Source organism: Mus caroli, unplaced genomic scaffold (genome assembly GCF_978045245.1).
Source record: "Mus caroli unplaced genomic scaffold, Mus_caroli_1 scaffold_4, whole genome shotgun sequence".
Taxonomy (NCBI): Eukaryota; Metazoa; Chordata; class Mammalia; order Rodentia; family Muridae; genus Mus; species Mus caroli.
In genome coordinates this window covers 38,218,105-38,244,512 of record NW_028227259.1, presented here as the reverse complement: position 1 = coordinate 38,244,512, position 26,408 = coordinate 38,218,105, and the positions used below count along the sequence as shown (strand labels likewise).

At 51.7% G+C, this 26,408-nt stretch overlaps 1 protein-coding gene and 1 long non-coding RNA gene across 6 annotated transcripts in view; one reads left to right on the top strand and one right to left on the bottom strand.

Moving 5' to 3' along the window:
• The window catches only part of Sh3tc1 (SH3 domain and tetratricopeptide repeats 1), a 44,480-nt gene that overhangs the window by 4,300 nt on the left and 13,772 nt on the right, over positions 1-26,408 (top strand). For 3 of the 5 annotated variants that reach the window (XM_029477641.2, XM_029477640.2, XM_029477644.2), the window contains 9 exons: positions 11,559-11,789; positions 14,070-14,144; positions 16,545-16,672; positions 17,260-17,365; positions 18,570-18,716; positions 19,326-19,536; positions 20,538-20,614; positions 21,378-21,573; positions 25,333-25,466. In XM_029477641.2, the coding sequence (XP_029333501.1) occupies positions 11,606-11,789; positions 14,070-14,144; positions 16,545-16,672; positions 17,260-17,365; positions 18,570-18,716; positions 19,326-19,536; positions 20,538-20,614; positions 21,378-21,573; positions 25,333-25,466 (1,258 nt within the window). In that variant the 5' untranslated portion in view covers positions 11,559-11,605. Of the gene's footprint in view, positions 1-6,499; positions 6,731-11,558; positions 11,790-14,069; positions 14,145-16,544; positions 16,673-17,259; positions 17,366-18,569; positions 18,717-19,325; positions 19,537-20,537; positions 20,615-21,377; positions 21,574-25,332; positions 25,467-26,408 lie in introns of those variants that run through there. The other 2 variants (XM_021163598.3, XM_029477645.2) reach the window with 2 other exon arrangements.
• LOC147005131 (uncharacterized) lies at positions 13,808-25,992 on the bottom strand. The gene is made up of 3 exons (XR_015046918.1): positions 25,885-25,992; positions 22,230-22,310; positions 13,808-13,961 (listed from the first exon to the last, which is right to left on the bottom strand). It is a non-coding gene; the product is annotated as an uncharacterized LOC147005131 (long non-coding RNA).

Genomic DNA, 26,408 nt, shown 5'->3' with positions numbered 1-26,408 from the left:
TGGCCAAGACTAAAGGTGGGTCTTCCCACCTCAAAAGATCTGGATTAAAAGTAGATCTTTCCATTTCAAATAACTTTCAATTAAGGAAAAAAAAATATTCCGGAGAGATGGCTCCGCGGTTGAACATGGACTTCCAGAAGTCCTGAGTTCAGTTCCCAGGAACCACACAGTGGATCACAACCATCTGTAATGGATCCGATGCCCTCTTCTGGTTTTTATGAAGACAGAACACTCATGTATATAAAATACACAAATAAATAAACCTTTAAAAAAAGGAAAGGAAAAGAACATCTCTCACAGGTGTACCTAGCTTTAGTTAATTCCAGATGTAGTCTCTGTGGCAACCAGGAACAGATATTAAACCTTAGACGATCATCCAGTGTCACTTCATTTCTTGCTCAAATTGCTCTAGCCAAATCCACTGGGTCCTCTTTCAGTTAGGGCCTGTGTCCTCTTTGCACAGTCATATCACAGTGGGGACTTGTTGAGCTACCAATCATTCACTCACTCATCTGTCTGCCTGCCTATCTGTCTGTCCTTTCCCATCCATCCATCTATATATCTTTCTATCTAGCTAGCTGCCTATCCATTTATCTACCTACCCATGGTTGATTGTTCTGTCCAGCAATTGTACCCTCTGACTCCTGGCACCACCAGCCACTCCTTGCCCATCTGTATATTCCTACCCTTCCAGACAATGTGTTCAGGCACATTTCATGAGCCACACTTGTCTGGGTACCCCACTTCCAGGACACTTTCCACCCATCTACAGCTGCCTGCCCTGTCCCAGCCTTGGGGGTGGTGCTATTCTGTCCATTTGTCTCCCATGGTTATCATTGCCATTTGACTGTGAGCTCCTCTGAGTGGTCCAGGCTATGTGGCTCAGTCACATCCCCGATGCTCAGCACTGGTCCATCTCCTCCACTCTTGCCCCTGCTGAAGTATCATGATAGTAGTCATATTGGCGTTCTCCTTCGTGCCTAGAGGTGCTGAGCCAGGTAGACCTGGAGGCTGAGTTTGAAGTAGCTACCCAGAGGACTAACCTGAGCTGTTGACCCCAGGACCTGTTCTCCCCAGTCACCTCTGAGGAGAGCTGTGTGCGGAGTGAATAGTGGGAGATGGGTGTCTGTCACCAGGTTGTCTTTATAGTGCTTTACAGAGGTGATGCCCCACCCTGTGGCAGATGAGATGAGTCCCCACAGTACACACCTGGCCTGGCATCAGAGCAGGCATCCCTCTGACCACTTCCCCCATTACGTCACTTAGGAAACACCACAGCTGGGCTCCTAGGTCGTGAAGAGTGCAGGTGTGCCTCTCATGTTGGGGTTTGCAGTGACCAAACCAGTAGCATGCAGCAGGGACCTGATGGCAGATGCTACTCAATCTCTGTTTCTCTAGCACCATACCCCAGTATGATGCCCTCAAGGAGGCAGAAGAGAACATAGGAGCTCCAGGCTTCAGCTAAGTAATCTCTTCCCACGTAGCTGTCACCAGAGCAGGACCAAAGGAGGACAGGGTACATGCAGTTCACTTGGTTGGAGAGACCAGGAAGGGGCCTCTGGCATCCACAGCTGGCACTGGGCTCATGACTGAAGCAGAGGCAGCTTGAGGTAGCTTGTGTCTGATGGGTATAGCGGTATAGCGACAGGGTGCACAGCACTTGAGGTTTGGCTAGGAGTGGAGAGATGGGAAATGATGAGAGAGTAAGTTGGGCTGTGCCTCCTTAACAACCAGAGTTTTTGCCTGGCTATTGCCTCCACACTCTCATTAAGCCTAAGGCTGGCATTAAGGGGGAGAGCTGCAGAAATCCCCACCTTAGAGGGCAGTGATGTGGCCTACGGGGGGCCTCAGTTTCCAGAAATTGGTCTTAGCTGATAGAACTTTGTTCCTCATAGAGGTCCATGGGAAGTTGTGCTTGGACTGGTTAATGTTTGCATAAGCCATAGTCAAAAATCATCCCAAGGGTGACTGAGCTCTAGGAAATGCCAGGAATTCCAGGCAAGGCCTGCACAGGGTTCAGGTGCACAGGGGCTCTAGGAAGTTAGAGCCCGTGGGGCTTGCGACCTGGTGTCTGCCCTGGCATTGAATTTACTAGCTGGGACATGATTTCCCTAAGCTTTCTGGGGAAGTGGCAGCTGTGCAGCACCCACATGGTTCCAGTCTAGAACTTGTTGTTGTTGCTGCTGTTGTTTTGTTTTGTTTTGTTTTGTTTTTCAAGACAAGGTTTCTCTGTGTAGTCCTGGCTGTCCTGGAACTCATCTCTGTAGACCAGGCTGGCCTTGAACTCAGAGATCTGCCTGTCTCTGCCTCTCTAGTTTTGGGACTAAAGGCTGTGCCACCACTGCCTGGCCAGTCTAGAACTCTGTACTTTCATGTCTCTGTGCACTCAGGACCCCTAAGCCACACTGTTTAAAGACTTGGCCCCCCTCCCAGCTCTGTGACCTTATCCTGTGAGACCTGTCCTCTTTACTGGTGGAGGATGGGCTGCTGGAATCTTCCTGTGCTGCCAGGCTGGTTGGGGGCATGGCTCTGGCACAGCAACCTGGACACAGAGAAGAGCTCTGCAACCATCTTCTTTCCTGTGTACACATCTCCTTTTCTGGGGTGTAATGACCCTCGCCCTTCTCATGACTGCCTTGCCCTAAGATGGGAGGGCATTGTTGAAGGGAGTCATTGTCACACACATGGGACTTAGCCTACTGCCTCTTATCCAAGGGAGAGAGGTGATTGTGGGCTTGCTAAGTTTCAGGCTAGAGGGTGATGTTTCTTCTGGCAATACTGGACTTCACTGGCCAGTATCACTACCTAGGCAGAGGCTGTCCTTTGCTGGGAGCAGGTGTCTTTGATCTGGCAGAGGCAAGGGAACTACTTCCTGTAAACCTCAGTCTGGGTGGCCTGTCTGCCTGTCCATCTGGCCTGAGTAGCCTTCAATCACTATTTCCCCCCCTTCCTTTGTTTTGCAAAGAGCCGTTCCTGCAATTCAGGGATGGCTCTAGTGGCCAGAGCCAACCATAACAAAGAGATCAGCACCTGTTGGGCAGACAGGGTTCTGGACCTATCCAAGTGCACACAGCAACTGCTCACCAGCACCACGTTTGTGCTGCCCCAGCTTGTGGTGTCTAAGCAGACATGGAGGAACCGATTCACAGGTGTTCAGAGGATGCCCCCAGCAAGGATGCTCAAGACCCATAAGCCCGTTCTTCAGGGTAAGGGTTGGGGTCAGGGATGAGCTTGCCTTAAAGGTACAGTTGGAGTCTGCCATTCTGTTGGGATGCAGGATATTCTGCTGAGGTACAGATTGGTTTCAGGGCTAAGTAGTCTTGGCACGGAGGGTCAGGCTAGGGTGCATCTCCAAAGCTATACCTGCTTATAGGCATGCTGATCTCTAAGAAAAGATTCCCCTTGAAATGAAAATACATTGAAAGTCTTTCTTCCTGTGTGAGGGGCTGAGGGTGGCTCTCTCCACAAGTCAGTTTCCCCATGTGCTAGCTGTCATCCAACCATTTTTATCTGGATCCCACTGCTTGTGAGAGAACCAATGGTTTACCATCTTTCTCCTCGGTGTGATGGCTTCCCATGCCATGTGGAGCAGGGAAGGTTTGTATTCCTGCATCCTGTCAGCTGCTCCCAGCATCTCTTCAGCAGCCGTCTCATATCTTAGCTGGTATTTGCTCCACATCCAGCCTTTGCATGCTCAGCCTGTCACAGGGGTCTCTCTTCAGTGAGTCACTGGTATTCAGGCCAATGTGACCAAAGAAGCTGCCTCTAGGCCCTAATAGAGCAGTCGACAGATGACACTCACAGGCCAGACCTGGTCTCCTGCTGTGTAAAGTGGTGGTGGATGGTGCCCATGCCTACCTTGGCTATTTCTCTGGTGCCCAGTTATGATGGCAGAGTCACATTGGACCCGGGTAGTCAGCAAAGCTAAATGCATTTCTTCTCTGAGCCTTAATGTATACTTGTCCTCATGTTCTAGAATGATCTTAAGGTTCTGCTGGAGGCCTCTGCTCTCCTAAGCTCAACATTTATAGACTGTTGCAGATTAACTGCAGGGCAGGGTGCTTAGCCTCGCCTAGCTGCCTATGTTAGGGAGTGGGTGGCTGCAAGAGGCTCAGCCTTTTGGGATACAGCTGGGCTTAAGTGTGATTTTTTTTTTCTGGTTTTGTTTTGTTTTGTTTTGTTTTGTTTTTGGAGACAGAGCTTCTCAGTGTAACCAGCCCTGGCTGTCCTGGACTCACTTTGTAGAGCAGGCTGGCTTTGAACCCACAGAGATCTACCTGCCTCTTCCTCCTGAGTACTGGAATTAAAAGCATGAGCCATCACGCCTGGCTTAAGTGCTTTTTTTTTTTTCTTCTGAGTTCATCTGTCCCCTTGAAGATTCCTCACAATCCATTGTTGTCTGGTTTCTCTCCAAAAGTTGGCCTAGGAATTTCCCCTCTGAGGAAGTCCTATCTCTGTTGTCCTCCTGGCCTTCCCTCTGAGGCCTTCCATCACTGCCCAGGTCAGTCACTGCATCCTGGTGCCAGTCGGTACAGGGGCTATCACAACCCTGGGGCTTCAAGCCATGGCTGGATCTTGGTGGGCAGGATATGGGCTCTCCCATAGGTAGGACCTGGAGTGGATGTTCCAATGTCACACTTGTCCCCAAGGAGTCTTTTGAGTGTGCCACACAGGGGATGCTATCCAGAAGGATGGAATCAGTTTCAGAGTATATCTGGGGAGAACAAGGGTGCCAGCTCAAAGCCTACAGTCTACTGAAGGAGCCAGGCCAGGAACCTTTCTTTGTTCCTGTTGTGGTGTAATAGCCTCTTAGCCTCCCAAGGATGGCTCTACCCTGTGTCTTAGATGCATCCTGCCCTTGCATTTTATAACCACAGGGATAGTTAACAATAGTAGTTGGGCTCATGACTTCATTCAGTGTGAACCTCTGGCCTCATTGGCCTGGATTGTGAGCACCCTGAATGGCAGACCAGGAGCACCTGGCTCAGAAGGCTGGCCTTTGTCAGAGAGGCCCCCATGCAGCTTCCTTTCCCGGAGCCCATGAGGAAGGAGAGGTAGGGCAGGATGAGGAGCAACTGACCACTGACCACTTGTTTCTGTCTAGACACAGACAGCAAAGAATGAAGGGATAAAGGAGTGAGGACCCTGGTATCAGAGCCGGCCTGAGTTGTGGGGCCTCAGGAATACGCCTCTCTAAGTCTGTTTGATATCAAGTCTTTTGGGGACACCTGGATGATAGTTTCATTGGGCTATCAGGAAGCCCTATGACATGATCTAACCAAAGGGTTAACATCGTGGCAATGACAGTTCGAACATACTACAGCCATGTCAGAGGTCAAAACGATGAGAGCTGAATACCTAACTCTGTCTTTTGCAGAGGGGAAACTGAGGCTCAGGACAGTGACAGGTCTTGCCGGAGGGATTTTAATCCAGTCCGACTGGGGTTTGGGTGGCCCTCGGAAAGTCAGAACCATGTGGCCTCTGCTTTGTACAGTCTTTAGGAAGATCCTATTGAAGAGCCCGGACCAGAAATGTACTTGCCCCTGTGGTTGGCCCTGGAGGGAGTGCCCTGCATATATTGGGGGAGGCTCTCAGAAAATCCCCCTAGCCATGAGCCAAGAGAGCAGCTTCTGAGACAAACAGGATACTGCTCTGGGCGCACAGTGGGGACAATAGCCGGGAGAGGAAATGCCTCCAGACCCATGTATGGGTGTGGGCTTGCAGGGGCCTCTATTGACACAGCTTCCAGAAAAATAAGGCTGGTGGAAGGTTAGCATCCAGGGGGGGCCTGCATTCTCTGGGGAGAAGGAGAGAGAGAGAGAGAGAGAGAGAGAGAGAGAGAGAGAGATCACAATGCACCTTTACCTCCAGAACTCCTCACAGATGGAGACAGGCGGGAGGTATCCATAGCACCTAGTGAGTGTGGGAAGCAAAACAGCTCCATCTTTCACAGTGGACACAGCAAGGGCCTAAGAACAGGAGACAGGCCTGAATCTGGGCCACAGGGACATTCTCAGGTCAGGCTACAGCCTGTGGAAAGGTAAAGTGTGTGCCCCGCCCCCCCAGGCTTGGCTCAAGGTTGTGGTACTTGTGAGCAGAGAAGGAGACTAGACCCTTTCTCCTTCTTCCAGAATGCTCCTCCCTGTTGGTGTCAGTGAGCTCAGATAAGGCCAGCGGCAGAGTGAGAAGCAAAACGTGTGTATTTTGTGTGTGTGCATGCAGACATATGTGCTAGGTCTGTGTACATGTCTCTAAGGCCACCCACATGTCTGCATTGCATCCTTATGCACGTGTGTAGAAGGGAAAAGGGAACAGAGAGCTGGGCTGGGTTTAGCAGGGCAAGAGGGCCGGCCTCCCGTGGACTTCCCCAATCTCAGCACCAAGGGTGTCCCCGGCCTTTACCACAGAGCACGGGGCTGGCAGTGGGCAGGCAGGGACAGGGCCTGGCTCTGGTCCACAAGGAGCTAATGATCAACTGGCCACTGGAGTCCTTGCCGCAGCACCCCAGCCTGCCTTGGGTCTCCAGGCCCCTAGGCTCAGGGAGGAAGTGGGGCAGGAAGCAGGGGGCGGTGGCAGTACTGAGCAGTCAGCCGGCTGTGGGCGGACTCTGCCTGTCCAGGCCAGCTGGAGACAGCCCGTAGGCCAGTCAGCAAGGAGCCGAGCCAGTAGTGGCCACCTGGCACCTGCATTCCTGAGCCTGGGAGGAAGTTGTCTGAAGAACAGATCACAGGTAAGGGGGTCTGAACAGAGGGTATGGGCTGTGTGAGTGTGCTGTAATCGGGAGAGCCTGGCTTTGCCACAACTGTATCTAAGAATAGTATTCCACCTTCCTCTTTCTTCTGGCTTGCTTGGGGTTGGGGTGAGCTGTTGGAGACTGGCACTCAGCACCCTGGAGCTCTGCTAGACTGGCTGAGATTGCTCAGATGAGACCAACTGCTAATTGTGACTTCGGACCTGGCCTTCACACTGACCCTTTGCAAATGTGTCCTTGAGATCTCAACCAGATCATGGGAATTGAGTGGCAACATAGAATTCAAAAGCCACTGGGGCCCAAATGATGAACTCTATCTAGCCTTGGTTCATTCCAGGCTGTGACAAGCACGCCTGTACTAGCATGGGTGCGTCATGGCGCCCCAGTGGCTGTGACCTGGCCTCTCTGAGGTCACTCTGGGTTTCTTTATGTTAGCCAATGAAATGCATGGCTTGACTAGAGTCACTGACCACTGTCTCTGGAGACCTCAGCAGGCACAGGCTGCATCAGTGTTCCAGGGTTCCAGAGCCTCCTTTCTCTCCTTGTCCTCTCTGCCCTCGTCACCCTAAGATGAAGAATAGCCACTTGCAGGTGGGACAAGAATCCAAGTTAGTTGTGTTCAGGTTGAGGGATGAGACTCCCACCACCTGACTTACAGTCCCTGTTGCTGTGACCCTGGCTGGCCCAAACCTTGGGTTGTACACCCGTGATAGGGGTGGGATAGGGCTCACCCTCTGGGATGAGGTTAAAGGTCAAGACTGAGGAAGATACTGTACAGTGCTGCCGCCTTTATACGACACGTTGTTGATTTCATGAAACTTCTTGCGTCAGGCACGGTGCCTGTCTCTTTAGTCCCTAGAATCACGTGAAGCCCATTTTCCCTGAGAGAAGCCTTCAGGGTATCACTGTGTTTCATGGCTGCCATAACAAACTACAACACACTTGTTCTCTTAGGGTTTGAAAGCCAGAAGTCAGAGACAGGGTGCTGCCCCCAGAGTTGCCAAGGCAGGGTCTCTTCCACTTCTTCCAGCCTCTGCTTGTCCCTGAATGGCCCCTGCCTCTGTGTCATACATCCTCCTCTTCTGTGTGTCTTGTTCTCTGGAGAAACCTCAGGCACCAGGCAGAGAAGTCACTTTAATCTGTCACAACCACCTAGTCTAATTGGGACCATTCTAATCCAACATCCAACAGGACCGCGTCCTACGGAGGCCAACTTCATCTGAAACCACCTGTTCCCAATAAAGTCCCCACTCTCAAGTTCCTGGTCAGTGTGACTGGAGAATACTGCCACCTCCAGGCAAAGTCTCAATAGCCCTGCAAAAGCAGAGGCTGGGGATGTACCTTGGTGGGTCCCTGGCCAGACCTTTTGGAACACAGGCAGGGCTAACCACAAAGGCTCCTCCTTCCAGCCTACCATACTGTAAGCCAGCAGCATGTTGTCTAGCTGCTTGATCTTCCCAACATCCTACGAGTAGGTGTTTTGTTCTCATTTTATGGGTGGGTAAACTGAGGCATAGAACATTTCACCCTCCACTGAGATTGGCCCTGGGTCCCCATGTTCCAGCAGTAAACTAGATGTGCGTTGGAGGTCAGAGCCTGGGGTGGCTTACATGGGGACACCTGATGCTTCTGCCACCTGGGCAGAAGACAAAGGCTGAAAAGAAACTGCAGGCAGCGGCTTTGGGGTGCTTGAACTCAACAAATGTACCTTTGAGGCTTCTGGACACTACCTGGGGCTGGGCTGCTGCTAGAGCCAGCGGCCAAGCAAGCTCGTGGAGGGAGGACCGTGCAGGGAGGAGGGGGCTCTATGCAAGTAAGGCAGTGCCTACTTCCTCTCTGTGGCAGCGTTTGGGCTCTCAATGAGCAGGTGGGAAGTTCCCTTAGCGAGGAGCTTCCATTTCTCCAGAAACAGGTTAAGTCCAGCCCCAGGTCTTTGTGACCTAAATGCCCCCCACCCTGACCCAGAGATGGTTAGTTTAGCTGGCATTGCTCAGCTTCTGTAGAGACACTGGCCAGATTGCTGGTAGGGAGACCTGGAAGTTGAAAGTGGCAGAGAGAGAAGAGTGAGGACGCTGGGGGCGGGGCGTGGTGAATTTTTGGGGGACAGTGATTAGCAACCACAGACCCTACAAACTAGGACCTCACACATCAAGAGACTGGACCAAGTGCTTGGTTGAAGGCCCTGAAGTTATACCAGAGAAAATGAGGGGTCACCTACCACTTGGGCGTGTACCTTCTGGTCCTCGAAGACCTGGGCAAGACAGTGGGTCTCTGCAGTAGTAGGAACCAGGGTGTTCTGGCAGAACAAGTCAGGGAAGGACAAAAGTCCAAGCTCAAGCAGGACTTAGGCTGGGGTCAGGCTGACAGAACCAAAGCCTGAAGGATGCCCTGGAAGATCTCAGGCATGACCAGCTGAGATGGTGCCTTAAGATAGGCAGACAGGAGGGCAGACTTGGTACATACTTCTGTCCCTGTGTTGTTGAGAACTGGACCATGCCAGGCCCCTGGTGCCTGAAGTTTTGTTTTGTTGTTGGTTTTACCCCCCCCCCCTTGGGGTTGAGTATTGAGGTGTTCATGTGTCTGCAGGGATGTGGGATCCTCTTGTTGCTTTTGGTATTAGATACCTCCTTCCTATCTGCCTATCCCAGATCTTGGCCTTCTGGCACAGTTGTAGAACAGGATTTAACCATAAACCAACCTATTGGGTTCCATGAAAGGCAGGTGGCCAGGTGAGAGGCTGGCTAGATGGTTCACCGAGGCCACTTCCAGGGACTGGGGCTGCCACTTCTATTAACCCTTGTCTTCTGGGGACCCAGAAAATCTCTTCTCTATGAGCCTCCCTTCCTTGCCAGCTACCCAGTCACCATTCTGCCACCCTCAGGGTTGGGCAACCCTGTCCTCTCATCATAGAGCTTGCTGCCTACCCGTGTCACTGCCTGCTGGATGCCTGATTTCCCAATTGCTCACAGCCTGGTACACAGACTGGCACAGAGTAGGGGGTAGCAGTGTTTATTGCAACAACAGAAGGCTTCAGAATGGGGTCCCACACCCCTGTTCTGCAGAAGAGGAGATGCCCTGAGCTAGGCCAGGCAAGTCCTCATGGTATCAGCAGCGCCCATGGAGGCTTGCACCGACCCCCTCCCATTCTTGATTCATCCATCTAGGGTTCTGTCACTCTGTACCAAATCCCTGCTGGAGTCCCTGTGGGCAGCTCCCAAGGAAAGTCCTTCCCTAAGATGGCCAGCCTCCTGAAAGCATCAGGGCATGGCAGGCTGGAGGCTTGGTAGCAGTTGGTGGCACATGTGAACACTGGGTTTCTGGGTCTGTATCTGGTCACCCTACTTCTCAGTATGTAGTGAGAAAGGGTCAGACTATAGACTCGGTACAGAAGGTGTCTCCTTGGCTGCTCTGTTAACAGAGATGAAATCCCCCAACCTTCAGCAGATAATCTGGCCTGAGGCAAGTCAGGCTTGTGGGCTGGAGTGTTCAGAACTGTTCAGTCAACCTCTGCATAGGGCCTTTTGTCCTCTCTGAAGGTGTTGTGGCTAGGCCTGTCACAGTTATCAAGGCTGAGAGTCTAACCTGTGCTCCACGGCCCTGTCTGTGGCCCCTGCCATTGACCTACTTGCATTTGGTGTTCTGTGCCCCTCTGATAGCTGATAGAACAATCGAGGAACACGGGCTGTCAGGTTACATCATCCCTCTCTCTCACTTCTTTTTTTTTTTTTAATTTTTAAAAATTTTATGTATATGAGTACATTGTTGTTCTCTTTGGACACATCAGAGAGGGCACCGAATTCATTTACAGATGGTTGTGAGCCACCATGTGGTTGCTGGGAATTGAACTCAGGACTTCTTGGAAGAGCAGTCAGTGCTCTTAAGATGCTCGCTGAGCCATCTTGCCAGCCCTTTCCCACTTCTAATACCAGGGAAGAGTGAGGCACAATGACAGGTCCTGGGGCCACCAGTGAAGCTGAGGTCACAGGAAATGGAACCACATAGAAAACAAAACCAAGATCCCCTCCTCTGCTCACAATGAGATGCAGTCTCTCCCCTTCGCTTCTTTCTCGCTTCCTTCCACCCCCACCTCCCCTTTCGCTCCCTTTTTTTCCTTCCTTCTTCCCACTCTGAGTAAATTCCCCCAGTCCTAGCTAGCTGAGTTGTATGGCTATGCACCTGAAAACCAGGATCTACAGGTGTCTGGTGGAAACCCGGGTCGTTTCTGTCCCCAGAGCATCCTGTACAGGTGTTGAATCACGAATCACCAGCAAGGATGTTTGAGCAGCTATCTCAGGTCAGCCTCTGAGCCCTTTCTCAGAGACCTCCTGGAGAGCAGAAGGGAGGCACCCCGCCCCGCCCCCACCCACACTATGTGCAAGGACCTCTGATTGGCCAATGAGGTGATGCCGATTGGATGTCCATGTTGGTGTCCACCTCTGATGATGCCTGCTTCAGCTGTTTGACTGAGCTGAGGAAGAAGTGGCCAAGTCAAGCTCTGAAGAGTTGCATGGGGATTCACTTGGCAAAGGGCTTGGGTTCTCTGGGCAGAAATAGCAGCCTCTGTACAGTAGTAAAAACATGGCCAACATAAGGGACTGAAGATGTGGGTGAGATGGCCTGAGGTGTGGAAGGGACGAGCAGACATCTGCTCACCAGACTGTCCTGTGGTCACCTATGGCAAGTGAAGCCCACTGCTGGATCTTGGAGGTGCTGGGTACCCTGGATTGCCAGTCTCTGCTCGTCTTGACCTGGCTAACAGCATCATCATGCCCATCACTCTCTGCTGACCACTGTCCTCTCTCCACAGAAGGCCAGCAAGATGCCCAACTCTTGGCCTTGAGGCCACTGTGCATCATGAGGAGCTTCAGGGAGGAGGAGGAGGAGGCGACTTCTGAGGAGCTGTCCACCATGGGGCAGGGCCCTGAGGAGCCTCCGGGCGGCTGTAGCCCTGAAGACCAGATCCAGAGTGTATCCATGGGCTTGCCCACTGGCCAAGAGAGAACAGGGCCTGCGGAGGCTGAGGCAACAGTGAGAGGTGGTGAGTGCAGGAGCTGAAGTCCACCGTATTCTCATGTCCACCTGTCTGTCCATCCAGTACATATCCGAATCCTCCATGCCAACAGGGCTGACATGGGTACCCTGGGCCCACTGGGTTAGCCACACTGTGGGCTAAGCACAGAGGGCCAGCCTCTGGCATACAGATACTGCCCTCCCCCGCCACAACAGATGATCAGTCCTGAAATAATCCAGGCTTCTAGGCGGAGTGCCCTGCAGTTAGCCCTAGGGAGTTCTCAGCTGCCTGGTGCCTCTCTAGGAACCTCAGTGATAGCAAAAGTTGCCCCCAGGCAACTTGCTCCTCTGGATGGCCGAGCCTGCCCAGTGCTATCTCACCTTGTCCTCATTGATTTCTCCATTCCTCAGCATGGAGTGCAGGCCCACCAGGCAAACAGGGCCCAGGCTCTTTAGTGATCCCAGGCCACACCAGGATTGGAGTCTTTTCCTGAGGCCTGGGCAGTGACACCTGCTATGTGACTCTCCAGGCAAGCAGCAATGATGTGGAAGCCAGATGGGCTGTACTAGAGGCCTGGCTCTCATCATGGTTGTCTATAGGCTGCTGCTAGATGTGGGCCTCAGTTTCCCCCACTTGGAAAACCTTAGCAACTCCAACAACCCCATCACTGCCACCCTTGGGCCCTGATGAGGAGGAGAGACGAGGAGGAGAGACAAGGAGGATAGGCCCTTCCCCTCCTCAAGCTTCCTCACATTGTGTGACTCTGTCACTTGCTCAGCTGTCCTGTCTCTGGCCTCCAGGAATAGCCAAGTGCTACATGCGCAGTCACTTCTGCTTGGCATAGAATGAATGACATGCAAGGAGAAGGGAGCCCTAAGCGTCCAGGCAGGCCCGACTCAGACCCTGCTGTGTGGAGGCTGGGCACCTGCAGATTTTAGACCTGTCATTTGGTCCTTCTGCCCCTGGCTGAAGAGGAGGAGGAGCCTGGTGGTCTGGTACTGACTCACAAACAGGAAATGGTCCTCCCAGGAAGGGAGGGTTGGGTGGGGCATGGGCCTGAGGAACCCACTGCTCCCTACAGCTCTCCTTCCAGAGAGGCCTGGGCAGGAAAACCAGAAGAGAGCATGCAGATAAGCCGGGAAATCCTGACAGTCAGCACCAGAATCAGCCACCAGGGAAAGACTGCCAGGCTCAGAGCTGGGAGAGAGTTTGGGAAGCCTTTGGGGACCGTGTGGTCAGATACTTCCCCTCAGGGGCCTGGCCTGTGCATCCCAGTCCCAGAGATTGAATGCAAATTATCAGGCTCAAAAGGTGGCAAGTGGCTTTACCAGGGGAGACAGCTCACCTGCTGGTTTCCTTGGTTGGGTTGGGATGCTGTTGTAAATAGAGCTGCCGTGCATATTCAGGTTTATGTCTTTGTACAGACCTCATTCTTCACTGCTTTTGAGATGCTTAGGAATTGGAATCGCTGGGTTGTAAAGTAACCCCTACCACCACCACCACCACTACCACCACCACCACTACCACCACCACCACCACCACCACCCACCACCACCACCACCCACCACCACCACCCACCACCACCCACCACCACCACCACCCACCACCACTACCCACCACCACCACCACCACCAGCCACCATCACCAACAGCCACCACCACCACCACCAATACCATGGGACCAGAAAGACTGTAACCAAGCCAATCTAGCCTATGGACTTCTGCCTTGGGAGGCTCAAATGGCTGCCAGCAGCAAGACTGCTTAGTGGATAGAACATCCTCAGCTCTGGGGAGTGGGGGTGGGGCACATCAGAAGTCACAAGAAACAGAGTAAATGACCTCATCCCCTTCAGTGAATGTGAATCCATTTACGTTCTGAGCGTGTATATATATAGAGAGAGACATGCTAATTTTTTCTGAATTGTTGGAGAGCAAATTTTAGACATCCTACCCTTGCATCTGCTAGGCCAGCTGGTAAAGGGGAAGGAGTCAGAGATCTGAACTTGGAGGCTGGGCAGAGCCATGGGATATGTGTCCCGAGGCAGAAGCTTTGTACCCTGCCTGACTGCACCTTCATTCTCTCCGATGCCCATGCTGGGTTCCAGAACTGAGTTGCAGGGTTTGGGCTGGTCTTTTGCAGCACGCTGTTAGGCCAACAGCCTATCCCATTGGGGGGATTTTGTGAAGGCATCCTGGGTGGCTGATGAGAAAAGAGTCCAGTGATTTCTAACCCTTCTACCTGAGGGACCAGGTTGTTTGGAGAATTGCTTGCCTCTCTCTCTAATGGCAATCACCTGGTGTGTTACAGATGTGGCTCCTCCCCGCATCGTGGTTGGGCAGGCTGCTGAACCCCCTCCCAGTCAAATGACAGTGTATCCAACAGGTGAGCCGCCAGGGCCTGAGTCTCACAACAGGCCAAGCCTGCAGCATCTGTGTCCCTGCCTGTTAATGTAACAGAGGGAGGCTTGTAGAATGGGCTTCCTGCTTGCCATGGCTGGTTTGCCCCTTGCTTTGGATGTGGGGTCAAGTTTAGACACACTACTCTCACATCTGGAAAGATATCTGGTAAAGAGGATAGAGTCAGAGAATGGGCAGAGCTATGGGACATGGGCAGTGTCCTCAGGTGTCACAGTGGGAAGGAGCATGTGTCAGGAAACAGCACGCGCCTTGTGTCTGGAAATTGAAAAAGACGACACAGGTCCTGCTATTTCCCTCCATTCTCCCACTGAGCCCTACCTGCTTTGTTTTGTTTTTGTATTTTTGAGACACAGTCTCTTTCTGTAAACCATACTAGCCTCAAACGCAAGGCAGTCCTCTTGCCTTAGCCTCCTGTGTGCTGGGATTATAGGCATGAGCCACCACACCCAGTTTAGGCCCTACCTACCTCTTGAAGGCCCACCACTTCCCAATACCACAAGCTAAGACCAAGGCTTCAACACATGGACCTTGGGAGGGGTCACTCCAAGTCACACGATAAGCAAGCATAGAAAATCTCCAGAACCTGCAAGCACCTACTAAGGGCTTTCCCCTTGGGGCTTGCGGCTTCCTGCATTATTGTTCTCTGGACCATGTCAAATGTAGGCTCCTGCTTCAGAGTACTGAGAGGAAAACTCTCAGATTCCAAGTGTCTCCACACGCAGAAAGGCTGGAAGGTCGGGCTCAGCCTGTGCTTGCCTCTGTATCCTTCCTCTAGCATCTATTGAGGACATGTGGGAAGCACTGCCTACAGAACTGGAGTAAGGAAGCTCCCCTTGTCCTTGGAGCCTCACTGTTGTCTCCAGCTGTGGGGAACCTTGAACACTCAGCTCTGTGAAGTCCATCCTTGGCCTTTCCTTTGGGGTGGTCAGTGCTGCCCGCAGTCACTTGGGGATGCGTGAATTACTGTGGGGCTGTAAATGCAGAGCCTGCCCTTGTAGGGGAGAGGGCCTTCAAAAACAATCACAGCCTTGTGGAATGTGAGATAGATTCTAGAAGCTTCTACACTGCTCAGCCTCTGAACCTCCCAACCTTGGGTTAAAAACATTGATATCAGAATCCCCAGGCCAGAAGATACAGGCTCTGGGATTGTCCCAAGGATGTGAGAAACATCCTCCCCACCTCTCCCTCCCTCCCTCTCCTTCCTTCCTTCTCTTACCTCCTCAGGGTTAGAATGCTCCATGGAGAGAACAGCCCCACCCCCACCCTAGAAAGTTGCTGCCAGGGACTGGCAAGCAGTTTCACTTGGACCTTGAGAGTCAGGAGACTAATTTTCTCAGCATTTCCAAACACTGGGACAGACAAATTGCCTGCTCAGGAGCCTGGAATCTGGGACAAGAGTCATTAGAGAAGATGGTGGTGGGGGAGGGAGACCCATCCCAGATTAGGAGCCAAGCAAGATAGCAGCCAGCCAACAGGGACATGATCTAGAAGAGGACCCAGGGCAGTGCCATGATGTATTGAAGCAGCAAAGAGGCCCACACAGGACCAACAGATTTTATGTTTTGGGGGTGGAGACACTGATCACATGGGCAGCTTGTATTCAGATTTACTGGAAGATATGAGCAGGTTGGTATCTCAGTCACACTGAGCAGCTGTCAAGATCCCTGCAGCCCCCCAGATGGCTGGTGGTCACTGCAGGCAAGGGGCAAGCAAATGAGATACTATCCATCCATCATGAAGAAAGACCCACCAGGCCATGCTACCCTACAGAGCTGGGAGCCAGGCCGGGTCCTAGTGCACAAGGTTCTGGCTGTGTGGAGGTCAGAACACTGTCTGAGGGAAGCCCCGGCGAGCTAGCTACAGCTCAGTTGCCCCTCCCCAGCCAGTGCATCTTAAGGGTGGTCAGGGGTGAGGGTGGAGACTGGTGGTAGATTGTTAAGGTGTAAGGGTGGGGCCCTTGTAAAGATAGAGAGAGCTGATATGGAGGCTTCAGAGTTCCTGGCATCCCTGTGGTGGTGGCTTGAACTGTACCCACATGTGAAGCTGATCGTGGGGACGGGAGGATGAAGGATATAGTTACTGAGGGACCCTTGCTGCTCCATGGGAGGAATGGAACATGAATCCCTTTCTCCCTGGGCAGAGCAGGCACAACTATGGAAACTGAGGCTGGAGAGGTAAGCAGTAGCCCAGGGTCCCATCCCCTATTGGATGACACAGACAGTCTGTTTGAGGAAATAGCTAGCTGTTCGTGCCTTCCAGGCATCACAGAGGATCATAGGCCTCTGTTGAAGGTTGGAAGCTGGCAGGGAGCATGTGCCCCCATCAGGGCCAGACAAGCTGCCTCACCTACCTCCTGCTTCTTCAGACCTGACCCTGCAACTGTTGGCTGTGAGGCGGAAGAGTGGACTGCGGAGCCCCAGCCTGCAGCAGGCCCTACGCAGCCGGCTCCGCCTGCTGGAGAATGATAGCCGGGAAGTGGCCCGTGTGCTTGGAGTGAGTCAGCCCTTAGGGGCCTGGGAAACAAATGGGGACACCTCCCTTCGCAGCAGGGACAGAAGAGGAAGGAGGTAGATCTGGAAGTGTCACTCAGGGGTCAGTGAGGGACAGGGTAGGGCCCAGTGTTCGTCTGCTTAGGGGCTGTGTGAATAGCCAACCATGATAGACTTGGTTCCTGGCCTGTGTGAAGCTACCTTCTTAGCTATTCACTGGAAATGCTTAGATTATCGTCTTCAGTGAGCCACTATATCAGATAGCCGACACCAAGCCTCTAGTACAGCCCCAGGCCCTATACCTATTCTACAAATAGTGCCTCTGGGCTGCTGGCTCCAGGGTTTGGATCCCCCCTGACCACTTACATGTATACAGGCAGTGGGTTTTAAACAAAAAGGAGCCTTAGTTTTATTTATTTTTTCCTGTCCAGCAGATAACAATAATGAGTTTTCAAAACGTAAGGGAAGGAGCACTCCCTTACCCTTGTCACACCAACCAGAGCAGTCCTGTAAATTCTCTCCAGGAACACACACCTGTTCTCTAATGGTTGGATACATAATCTCATTCACTCACTGTCTCTTCCTTTTAAGGAACTATCAGCCAGGCTGCTATCCATCCACAGTGACCAGGACCGGATTGTGGTGACATTTAAGACTTTTGAAGAAATCTGGAAGTTTTCTACCTATCATGCTCTTGGTAAGACTTCCCAAGTAGGGTATGGCACCCCCTCTTGGAGGATCCTGGCATCATATCACGATCCTGGACTCTCCAGGAAAACCAGAAACAAAACCCTCACGTGAACCAGACTGTGGGAGATCAGGGCTTTGCTGCAGGATATGGAACTGAGCTCTGTGACCCCTCCCTGCATTTCTCAGAGGGAGGCTGGACTTTTGCATCTGACACACCCTGGTATATGAGCTGTCTTGACCTTGGACTACAGCCTGTGAACTATAGGCAGTCCAGGAATGTGGGCCAACACAGACTCATAAATTCACTTAAACTGTGAGATTTTAGCTGGGCAGTGGTCGCACACCCTTTGATCCCAGCCCTCAGGAGGGAGAAACAGATGAGTCTCTGGGTTCAAGGCCAGCCTGGTCTAAAGAGAGAGTTCCAGGATGCCAGGGCACAACAGAGAAACCCTGGAAAAAAATCAAACCGAACCAAACCAAAAGCCAGGAGATTTTAAGAAATTGATTATGCGGTTTCCCAGTATGATTTGTAAGACTTTGGAGATGACAACAATGTGTTCATACCTGCGGCTGTGTCTCTGTGGAAGCCATTGGGTCACATTTCTCAGCACTCCAGGCAGACAGGGAGGAGCCACCAGAAGTTGGTGCATTGCTCAGTCTCATGAGTCAGCTTGTTCTTTGTCCACCTTCTAAGCACCACTGGGGACTGTGCCACCCCAAAGACAATGCCCGTTTAGTTCCTGTCCTCAATGTCCACCCACATTTGTTGAAAATGAAAGGTTCTCTCTGCATTTGCCCTGACTTTATAAAGGGAGTGTGGCTATGCCTCCCAGCTAATCAGTACTTGATAAAGGAATGGCCCCTGTGCAGGCCATGACACCCAGCATCCCACAGGCCTGTGCAGGAGTGATGGAAATGATCATGGAGGGCACTGGTCGTGACACTGGGCCATGGGCATCACAGAGTCCCTACAGGGCTCTGCACCCTTGACATCTCTGAATCCCAAGGCACAACAAGGACAGATGATAGAGTAGGTAGGCAGGTATAACCCTAACAGCCAGGACAGTGAGATAGGGCTCCGTAGGGTATGGAGGTGCTGGGATATTCCCAGGGAAGAATAGCATGTTAGGGACCTCTCCAGGTCCGGTGTTTGAGGTCATGGGGTCCCCTGTTCCCCCTGGAGCCTGTGGGTGACAATCCTGGCCTTGCAGGCTTCACACACCACTGCCTGGAGAACCTGCTGGTAGACCAGACCTTCTGGCTGCTTTCCCCCAGCGAGGAGGAGGAGACTGCCATCCTCATGTATGTAAACAAGGATGCCTTGAAGCAGACACACAAGAGCCTCCTCACACAGGAAGGTAGGCAGCAACCGTGACCTTGGTTAAATCACACAGGGCTGGGGACACTGTGGGGGAACGGGAGTGTCTTGGGTGGGGGGAGATGTAGCATAAGATGCCCTATACACTGTCATTGGTTAAAAAATGTTTATGGCTCCCCCAAAAGGTGAGATGTGAGGAGGAAGATGAGAAAGGGTTTGTCTCCTATGCTCACACTTGTCTGAGATGTGAGATGTTGGCCCCATAGAAGAAGCACCTTGAGTCCTCAGGAAGGACCCTCAGGGCTGCTTTACCTCCCTGGCCATGGGTGGATACCCAGATGAGCTCCTTGGTAACCGTCCAAGCACTAAGGAACATGGGAATCCCATGTCTGTCTCTGAACAGTGCAGGTGGGAACTAAGGCCCAGAGAGAATCCTAGTTGGCCTCATAGCCTCAGTTGAAGTGAGGCTGGGACTTCCTTTGGGCCTCCAGACATTGATATCCTGGGAAGAAGAGGGTGAAGTGGGCTCCTGCATGGGGCTCTGTTCTCCTCACCGTGGATCTTGGGGCTGGGGCTGGCAGCTTTCCTGTTTAACAGAACCACGACTGTCCTGCTGGTCACCCTGATGACCATATCTGTCCTTTCAAAGGGTCCATCTTTGTTCTGTGTCCTGACCACCGAGTAAGAAGGATGATAGGACCCCAAGGTGCAGGGAAGGGCCCCCAGACCCTCAGACGGGCTTTGGGAGTCCCTCTGGGAGTGGCAATCCTGGAAACAGACTCCTCATCATCCACACCCAACATGTCCTCCAATGTGGAAGCAGCAGAGACCGAACCAGAGCCCTTGACTCCATTTCACCAGTAGGTACCAAACTGGAGTCCTTATCCTGAGGCCCTGGGTGGTGCGGGACCCCATGGACCCTACTCCATCTGTAGATGCTGGGTGTCCAGAGAGACACATGACACAGGCAGAGGACAGAGCCCTCTGGGCCCTCCTGCTGCTTCATGTAGTGTGGTTGGAAGTTCAATCAGGCATTCGACTGCTTGGAGGAGCAATGGCATCTCCTAGGCTCTACTGCCTAGGGGACGAGGGGAGAGTTGAACGTAGCACATGCTACTTGCCATGCTCACTCTGGAGGGTCACATTCAAGGCACAGACACAGAAATCTGCATAAAGGGAGACTGAAGGAAGTCAAGCCAGAGGTTAGAGGAGAGGGAACATGGAGACTCCTGTCCACGGCTGTGCAGGTAGTGCAAACTTGCTAGGAGCTTCCTGGCCACCAAAGCCAAAGGAGAAAGTTCACCTCCTAGGTAGCCATGCCTTTGAAGTAACAGCTGTGGCTGGAGGGCTCTCCTTGGAGAAAGGATGAAGTTTCTCCCTGGAACATTCCCTATGCACTGGGGCTAATGGCTGTTCCATCAGGGGATACAGTATGCTCTTCAGTGTAAGGATCTCAATAGAAGACGGCCTACAGTAATCAGTCAAGATTTCTGGAGAGGTTGGATTCCAAGTCAGGGTCAGTTTGACCAGGCCACATAGCAGATGAGAATCCAAGAGACCCAGTGTTGAAATTCAGGCCTTTGTCTAGGCTGCAGGCCTTTACAATCTGTTGGCCTTGCCTGCTCCAGGAGAGTGGCAGGGCAGGTGCTTTGGAGGTAGGGGGAGGGATCTGCAGGGCCCATGGTAACAGGTGAGGTACTACACACAGCAGTCTCAGGGCTGCACATCTGGGCAGGTATGTGGGAGGGGTGGGATTCATGTGTGTCCCCAAGGGCTGTCACTCCTAAGCAGTCTGGAGGATATATATATACTTGTCCCTCATCCAAGCCTCTACAGCATAGATCTCTTCTCCCTACTTTAGGTGGACTCTCAGGGTCCCATGGGATCCCATCGATGAATCCATGAGTGGACCTGGGACGCCTGATGCCCAGCTCATGAGTGAGTGTCAGACTTCCCTCCTTGGGGGGAGAGGCAGCTGAAGAAGGTGGTCGAGACTAGTATTCTGGAAGTTTCTGCATTCATCCTGAATGTCCCCTAAGCCCAAAGAGGAAGCTAGCATCCCTTCTACAATATTCAGGATTATTTAAAGCTCAGAGAAGTTCGGGGCTCAACTAAATTGCCCAACTCCTGGGGAAATAGGCTGGGACTCTTCTCTCACCCCACAGACACAGGAATGTAGCATCCCAAGATACCTCACTGAGTCTGGCTCATTGGGAGACCTTAAGCTTGGCTGGCTGGCTAGACTCTGGTAGAATCTATGAGGTAGGATGGAGGATGGATAGGTTATCTGGCCCTGTCCTGGGCCTTCCCTGTGAGGAGCTGGTCCTGCAGCCTGCCTGTCAGCTCCTGGAGGCACAAGGAAAAGCAGATTTCTTTGTCCCTTTGGAGCCAACTGGTGTTGGTCCCTGTGTCTGCTAAGTATACACAGGGCCCTGTGAGTGATGGGAGAGCCTAAGATCTAAGGTGCATGAGGCAGAGATCTGTGCCTGGAGGTTGGTGGCCCAGGACAGAGTTCACCAGTGTCTCAGCCTCAGTGGCCCATATGGTATGAGGATCAAACTGCCCTTCTGAGAACCAGCAACCTCCAGAGTCAGGCTTCATTTCACATACCTCTGGCCATGCAGAGACACCAGCATGAGTCTGAGGCTACCCTCTGTGCCCACAGGGCCTCAGCTCTAACCACATAGCCTTCTTTCTGCAGGGTTTGGCCTGGCCTCTGCGATAGCTGACTTCCAGGGCTCAGGCCCCGAAGAGATGTCCTTCAGTGTTGGTGATGTCATCGAGATCCTCGGTGCCCAGGTGCCTGGCCTGCCCTGGTGTGTGGGCCGGCACATGGCCTCTGGCCAGGTGGGCTTTGTGAGGACTGGCCTCGTCAGCATGCAGGGCCCGGCATCTGAGTGAGTGGCAGAGGCCCCTCTCCTGAACCCCACACTGCTCCTGCGGGGATCCTGCCACTCTCTGCTAGCCTCTCAGGAATCACCAGGGCCCCATCGTGGGGCAGCTCTTTCTTCCCTTCTCCTCTGGGCCTGGCTCAGTCTTTCCAGGGTGCCACCAGAGGGCACTGTGTGACTGTATAGTGTGCTTATCCGCAGTGTCAGTTCTACAGCTTTGGTAAAAAGGGTCACATGCTAGGTATAGCCTCCATGGCAGGAGCCTGGGGCTGAGATAAAGTAGCTGAGCTGCTGTGGTGTGTGGAGCCTCCCTTCCTGTCGAGCCTCGCTCCCCCTGGCCGGCTCCTCCCTGCCTTCTGCTGAATCCTGCAAGTTCCTGCTGGCTCCTCACCCTTGTCTGTCTCCTGTGAGACACTTGCTGTCCTACTGTGCATCCCGCCAGCTCCCATCTGCCTGAGCTTAGCTTGTCACAGCCACAGGGACCCAATTTCCAAAACCAGTTGCCTTCCAGTTCCCGGGAGACAGGCATATTGAAGGTTCTCCGTGTCTACCCTTCAGTATAAAGCCCTGCTTGGTAACAGCCCAGAGGTTCCTCTCCTGTCTTGATGTGATCTCAGATAAACAGAACAACAAGAAGAACACAGCCACAACCTGTCCCTTACCTGCTGGTGGCTGACGACAGTTTCTCACCTTGGTTGCTTTCTCTTCTTTCTCTCTCTCTTCCTTCTGCTTGTCCTCCGAGCCTTTGAGGATAAGTTATACAAGTTAAGGCCCTTTGCCCCATTGCAGAAATGCCTCTTTTTTTTTTTAATTAATTATTTTCCTCATTTACATTTCCAGTGCTATCCCAAAAGTCCCCATACCCTCCCCCCCCCCCACTTCCCTACCCACCCACTCCCACTTTTTGGCCCTGGCATTCCCCTGTACTGGGGCATATAAAGTTTGCAAGTCCAATGGGCCTCTCTTTTCAGTGATGGCCGACTAGGCCATCTTTTGATACATATGCAGCTAGAGTCAAGAGCTCCAGGGTACTGGTTAGTTCATAATGTTGTTCCACCTATAGGGTTGCAGATCCCTTTAGCTCCTTGGGTACTTTCTCTAGCTCCTCCATTGGGGGCCCTGTGATCCATCCAATAAATGACTGTGAACATCCACTTATGTGTTTGCTAGGCCCTGGCGTAGTCTTACTAGAGACAGCTATATCAGGGTCTTATCAGCAAAATCTTGCTAGTGTATGCAATGGTGTCAGCATTTGGAGGCTGATTATGGGATGGATCCCTGGATATGGCAATCTCTAGATGGTCCATCCTTTTGTCTCAGCTCCAAACTTTGTCTCTGTAACTCCTTCCATGGGTGTTTTGTTCCCAATTCTAAGAAGGGGCAAAGTGTCCACACTTTGGTCTTCGTTCTTCTTGAGTTTCATGTGTTTTGCAAATTGTAACTTATATCTTGGGTATTCTAAGTTTCTGAGCTAATATCCACTTATCAGTGAGTACATATCATTTGAGTTCTTTTGTGATTGGGTTACCTCACTCAGGATAATGCCCTCCAGGTCCAACCATTTGCCTAGGAATTTCATAAATTCATTCTTTTTAATAGCTGAGTAGTACTCCATTGTGTAAATGTACCACATTTTTTGTATCCATTCCTCTGTTGAGGGGCATCTGGGTTCTTTCCAGCTTCTGGCTATTATAAATAAGGCTGCTATGAACATAGTGGAGCATGTTTTTTTCTTACTAGTTGGAACATCTTCTGGATATATGCCCAGGAGAGGTATTGCGGGATCCTGCGGTAGAATTGAAGACCCAGAAATGAACCCACACACCTATGGTCACTTGATCTTCGACAAGGGAGCTAAAACCATCCAGTGGAAAAAAGACAGCATTTTCAGCAAATGGTGCTGGCACAACTGGTGGTTATCATATAGAAGAATGCGAATTGATCCATTCCTATCTCCTTGTACTAAGGTCAAATCTAAGTGGATCAAGGAGCTCCACATAAAACCAGAGACACTGAAACTTATAGAGGAGAAAGTGGGGAAAAGCCTCGAAGATATTGGCACAGGGGAAAAATTCCTGAATAGAACAGCAATGGCTTGTGCTGTAAGATCGAGAATGGACAAATGGGACCTCATGAAACTGCAAAGCTTCTGTAAGGCAAAAGACACCGTCAATAAGACAAAAAGGCCACCAACAGATTGGGAAAGGATCTTTACCTACCCTAAATCAGATAGGGGACTAATAACCAATATATATAAAGAACTCAAGAAGGTGGACTCCAGAAAATCAAATAAACCCATTAAAAATGGGGCTCAGAGCTAAACAAAGAATTCTCACCTGAGGAATACCGAATGGCAGAGAAGCACCTGAAAAAATGTTCAACATCCTTAATCATCAGGGAAATGCAAATCAAAACAACCCTGAGATTCCACCTCACACCAGTCAGAATGGCTAAGATCAAAAATTCAGGTGACAGCAGATGCTGGCGAGGATGTGGAGAAAGGGGAACATTCCTTCACTGTTGGTGGGATTGCAAGCTTGTGCAGAAATGCCTCTTGAAGCCAGGATCTCAAGTATAACCACAGGACAGGTGTCAAAAACCAAGACACCTTGCCACCACGATGTTCACAAACAAAGATGATTCCAGAATGCATGTCACACTCACTGTGTTACCCGTTCTACCCTAACAGCCTTCAGTCACCTTTCCCTCTCTTCTGTTTCTGAAGCAGTGGCTCGCTGGGTAGAGGCCGGAAGCTGCGCTGTGTTTTCTTTGAAGCTTATTTCACGGTGCCCTGCTGACTTACTCATACAGGCAAAATCACCTCCTTCCTCCATCTTCTTCCTTTTGTGCCTCTGACCCTTCCCTGTTTCCTTTGCCTGACTTCATGGCCATATGAGCCCTGTCCTTGTGTACTGTGAGAAGGATGGTGTTTTCACAGGGGAGAGTTCAAATGGGCTTTGAGAATCTGCCTGGCACGCAACCTTCCAGTTGATGTTGATGTACTATTGCCTTAGTCCCAAGAGAGCCAGGACCTTTATAATGTAAATATTTCTATCTCTATCTCTATATCCATATATATAGAGAGAGGTCATATTATTTCATGAGTGTTTTGCCTGCATATGTGTCTTTCTGTACACACATGGGTGCTTCATGCCTGCAGAGGACAGAAGAGGGCATTGAATCCCCTGGAACTCGAGTTGTAGATGGTTGTGTCTGGAAAACAGACTCAGTCGTCTATGACAGTAACAAGTACTCTTAACTTTTGAGCTCTCCCTCCGGCCCGTTTACAGGCTTTCTTATTTCTGGGCTCAGCAAAGGTCCCCTCAAGGGCAGGTTTTGTTTATGTTTAGTGTCTTCATTGAGGTTGAGTGGGGCCAGCAGTCTAATGGGGGAGAAGATCCAGATCTGACTGTGAAATTTTGTCAAAAAAGACAAACCACAAGTTGAGCTGTGGAGATAATTGGCTGCTGATTAAGATCCCTGAATCAGATGTTTCTCCATCCTATGATAGAGAACACAGCTCCCAGGGGCCCGTGGCCTCCGTGAGATAGCAAGGAAATGCAATGGAACGAGCCACCTGGCTCACACAGGAGGGAGACTCAGCTAGCCTGTGGCTCTGTTCCAAAGTCCTGGAAGGACACTAAACTTGGTTAACCTAAAGATGACTTTTTTGGCCCGACTCCATCTGCCCACCCACGCTGGGCCTCCTGGGCTTTGAGAGAATTTGTTCTTCTAAATAAGGTGTTTTGCTTTTTATCTTCCTAGCCTGGAAAGTGCAATTTTCCTCAGTGAGGAAGAAAGGTCATTCTTCAGAAGTGAGGGCCACTTCTCAGACGAGGACGCCCGGCGGCTCCTGAGCAGGACATCTGGCACAGATGTGTGCACCACATGCAGCCTGGGTAGGTACAGGGAGTGTGGCACCTCTGGTCTCTTTGTAAGCTGTGGAGACAAGACTGTGCTGCTTACTAGAGTCTTCCCTGGGGCAGATTCTTGGAAAAGCAGAAACTGGCATGAAGGGTGTGGACCAAATGTTTTGCAACTGGGTGGAGCCCAGCAGTCTGGTCAAGGCCACACATGACTGTCAGACTCTGCCCTCCCTGCCTGAGCTGGGTTGATGTACTATTGCCTTAGTCCCTAGAGAGCTGGACCTGGGCTAGATGCTTCTGGCTCTTTCTGAGCTCCCTAGGGACCCTCTCTTCTCCTCCCTTTCCAACTATGCAGCCTCCCTCAGGCCATCCCCCAAAGAAGCAGCGAAAGCCACACCAGGGATCAGGGCAAGGCAACCCTGTGTCCTCAGGGTTGGGTACAGACAACAACCTGGCTCAGAATCCAAAGATGGCAGGGACTGGTGACACAAAGAAGTAGTCCTGAGGCTCTGGGTGTTGAAGGAGCCTATGTCCTGTCATCAAGCACCAGATGCAGACACACTGGGCCCTCAGCTTCTGTGGACAGGAAAATGTGGGGCCCCATTATGATCTGACAGCACCCTTACCAGCACTGAGGCTGGTCCTTCTGCCTGTGCTGGTCAGACTCACTTCTCCCAGCTCAGGCAGCACTGGCTTCATGACTGTTGGTTGGCCTGGACACTTGACCTCTAGAATTCCAAGACCTAGAACTTCTAGAACTTCCAAAGGTGGTGCCTTTCTTCTCCTGCATGCTGTTGTCATGCATGTCTTCTTCAGTGCTTTTCCTCATTTGGTTGCTATGGCAACCCAGCAGGCAGTTAGTGCTCACCCAAGTAAGTGGGAATGAGGGTTCAAGTGCCACCCTGGGTGACAAGCAACCTACAAAAGGAGCTCAAGCCAGTTTGTTCTGCTGCTTGGTGTCTGTGCCTGTGCTCG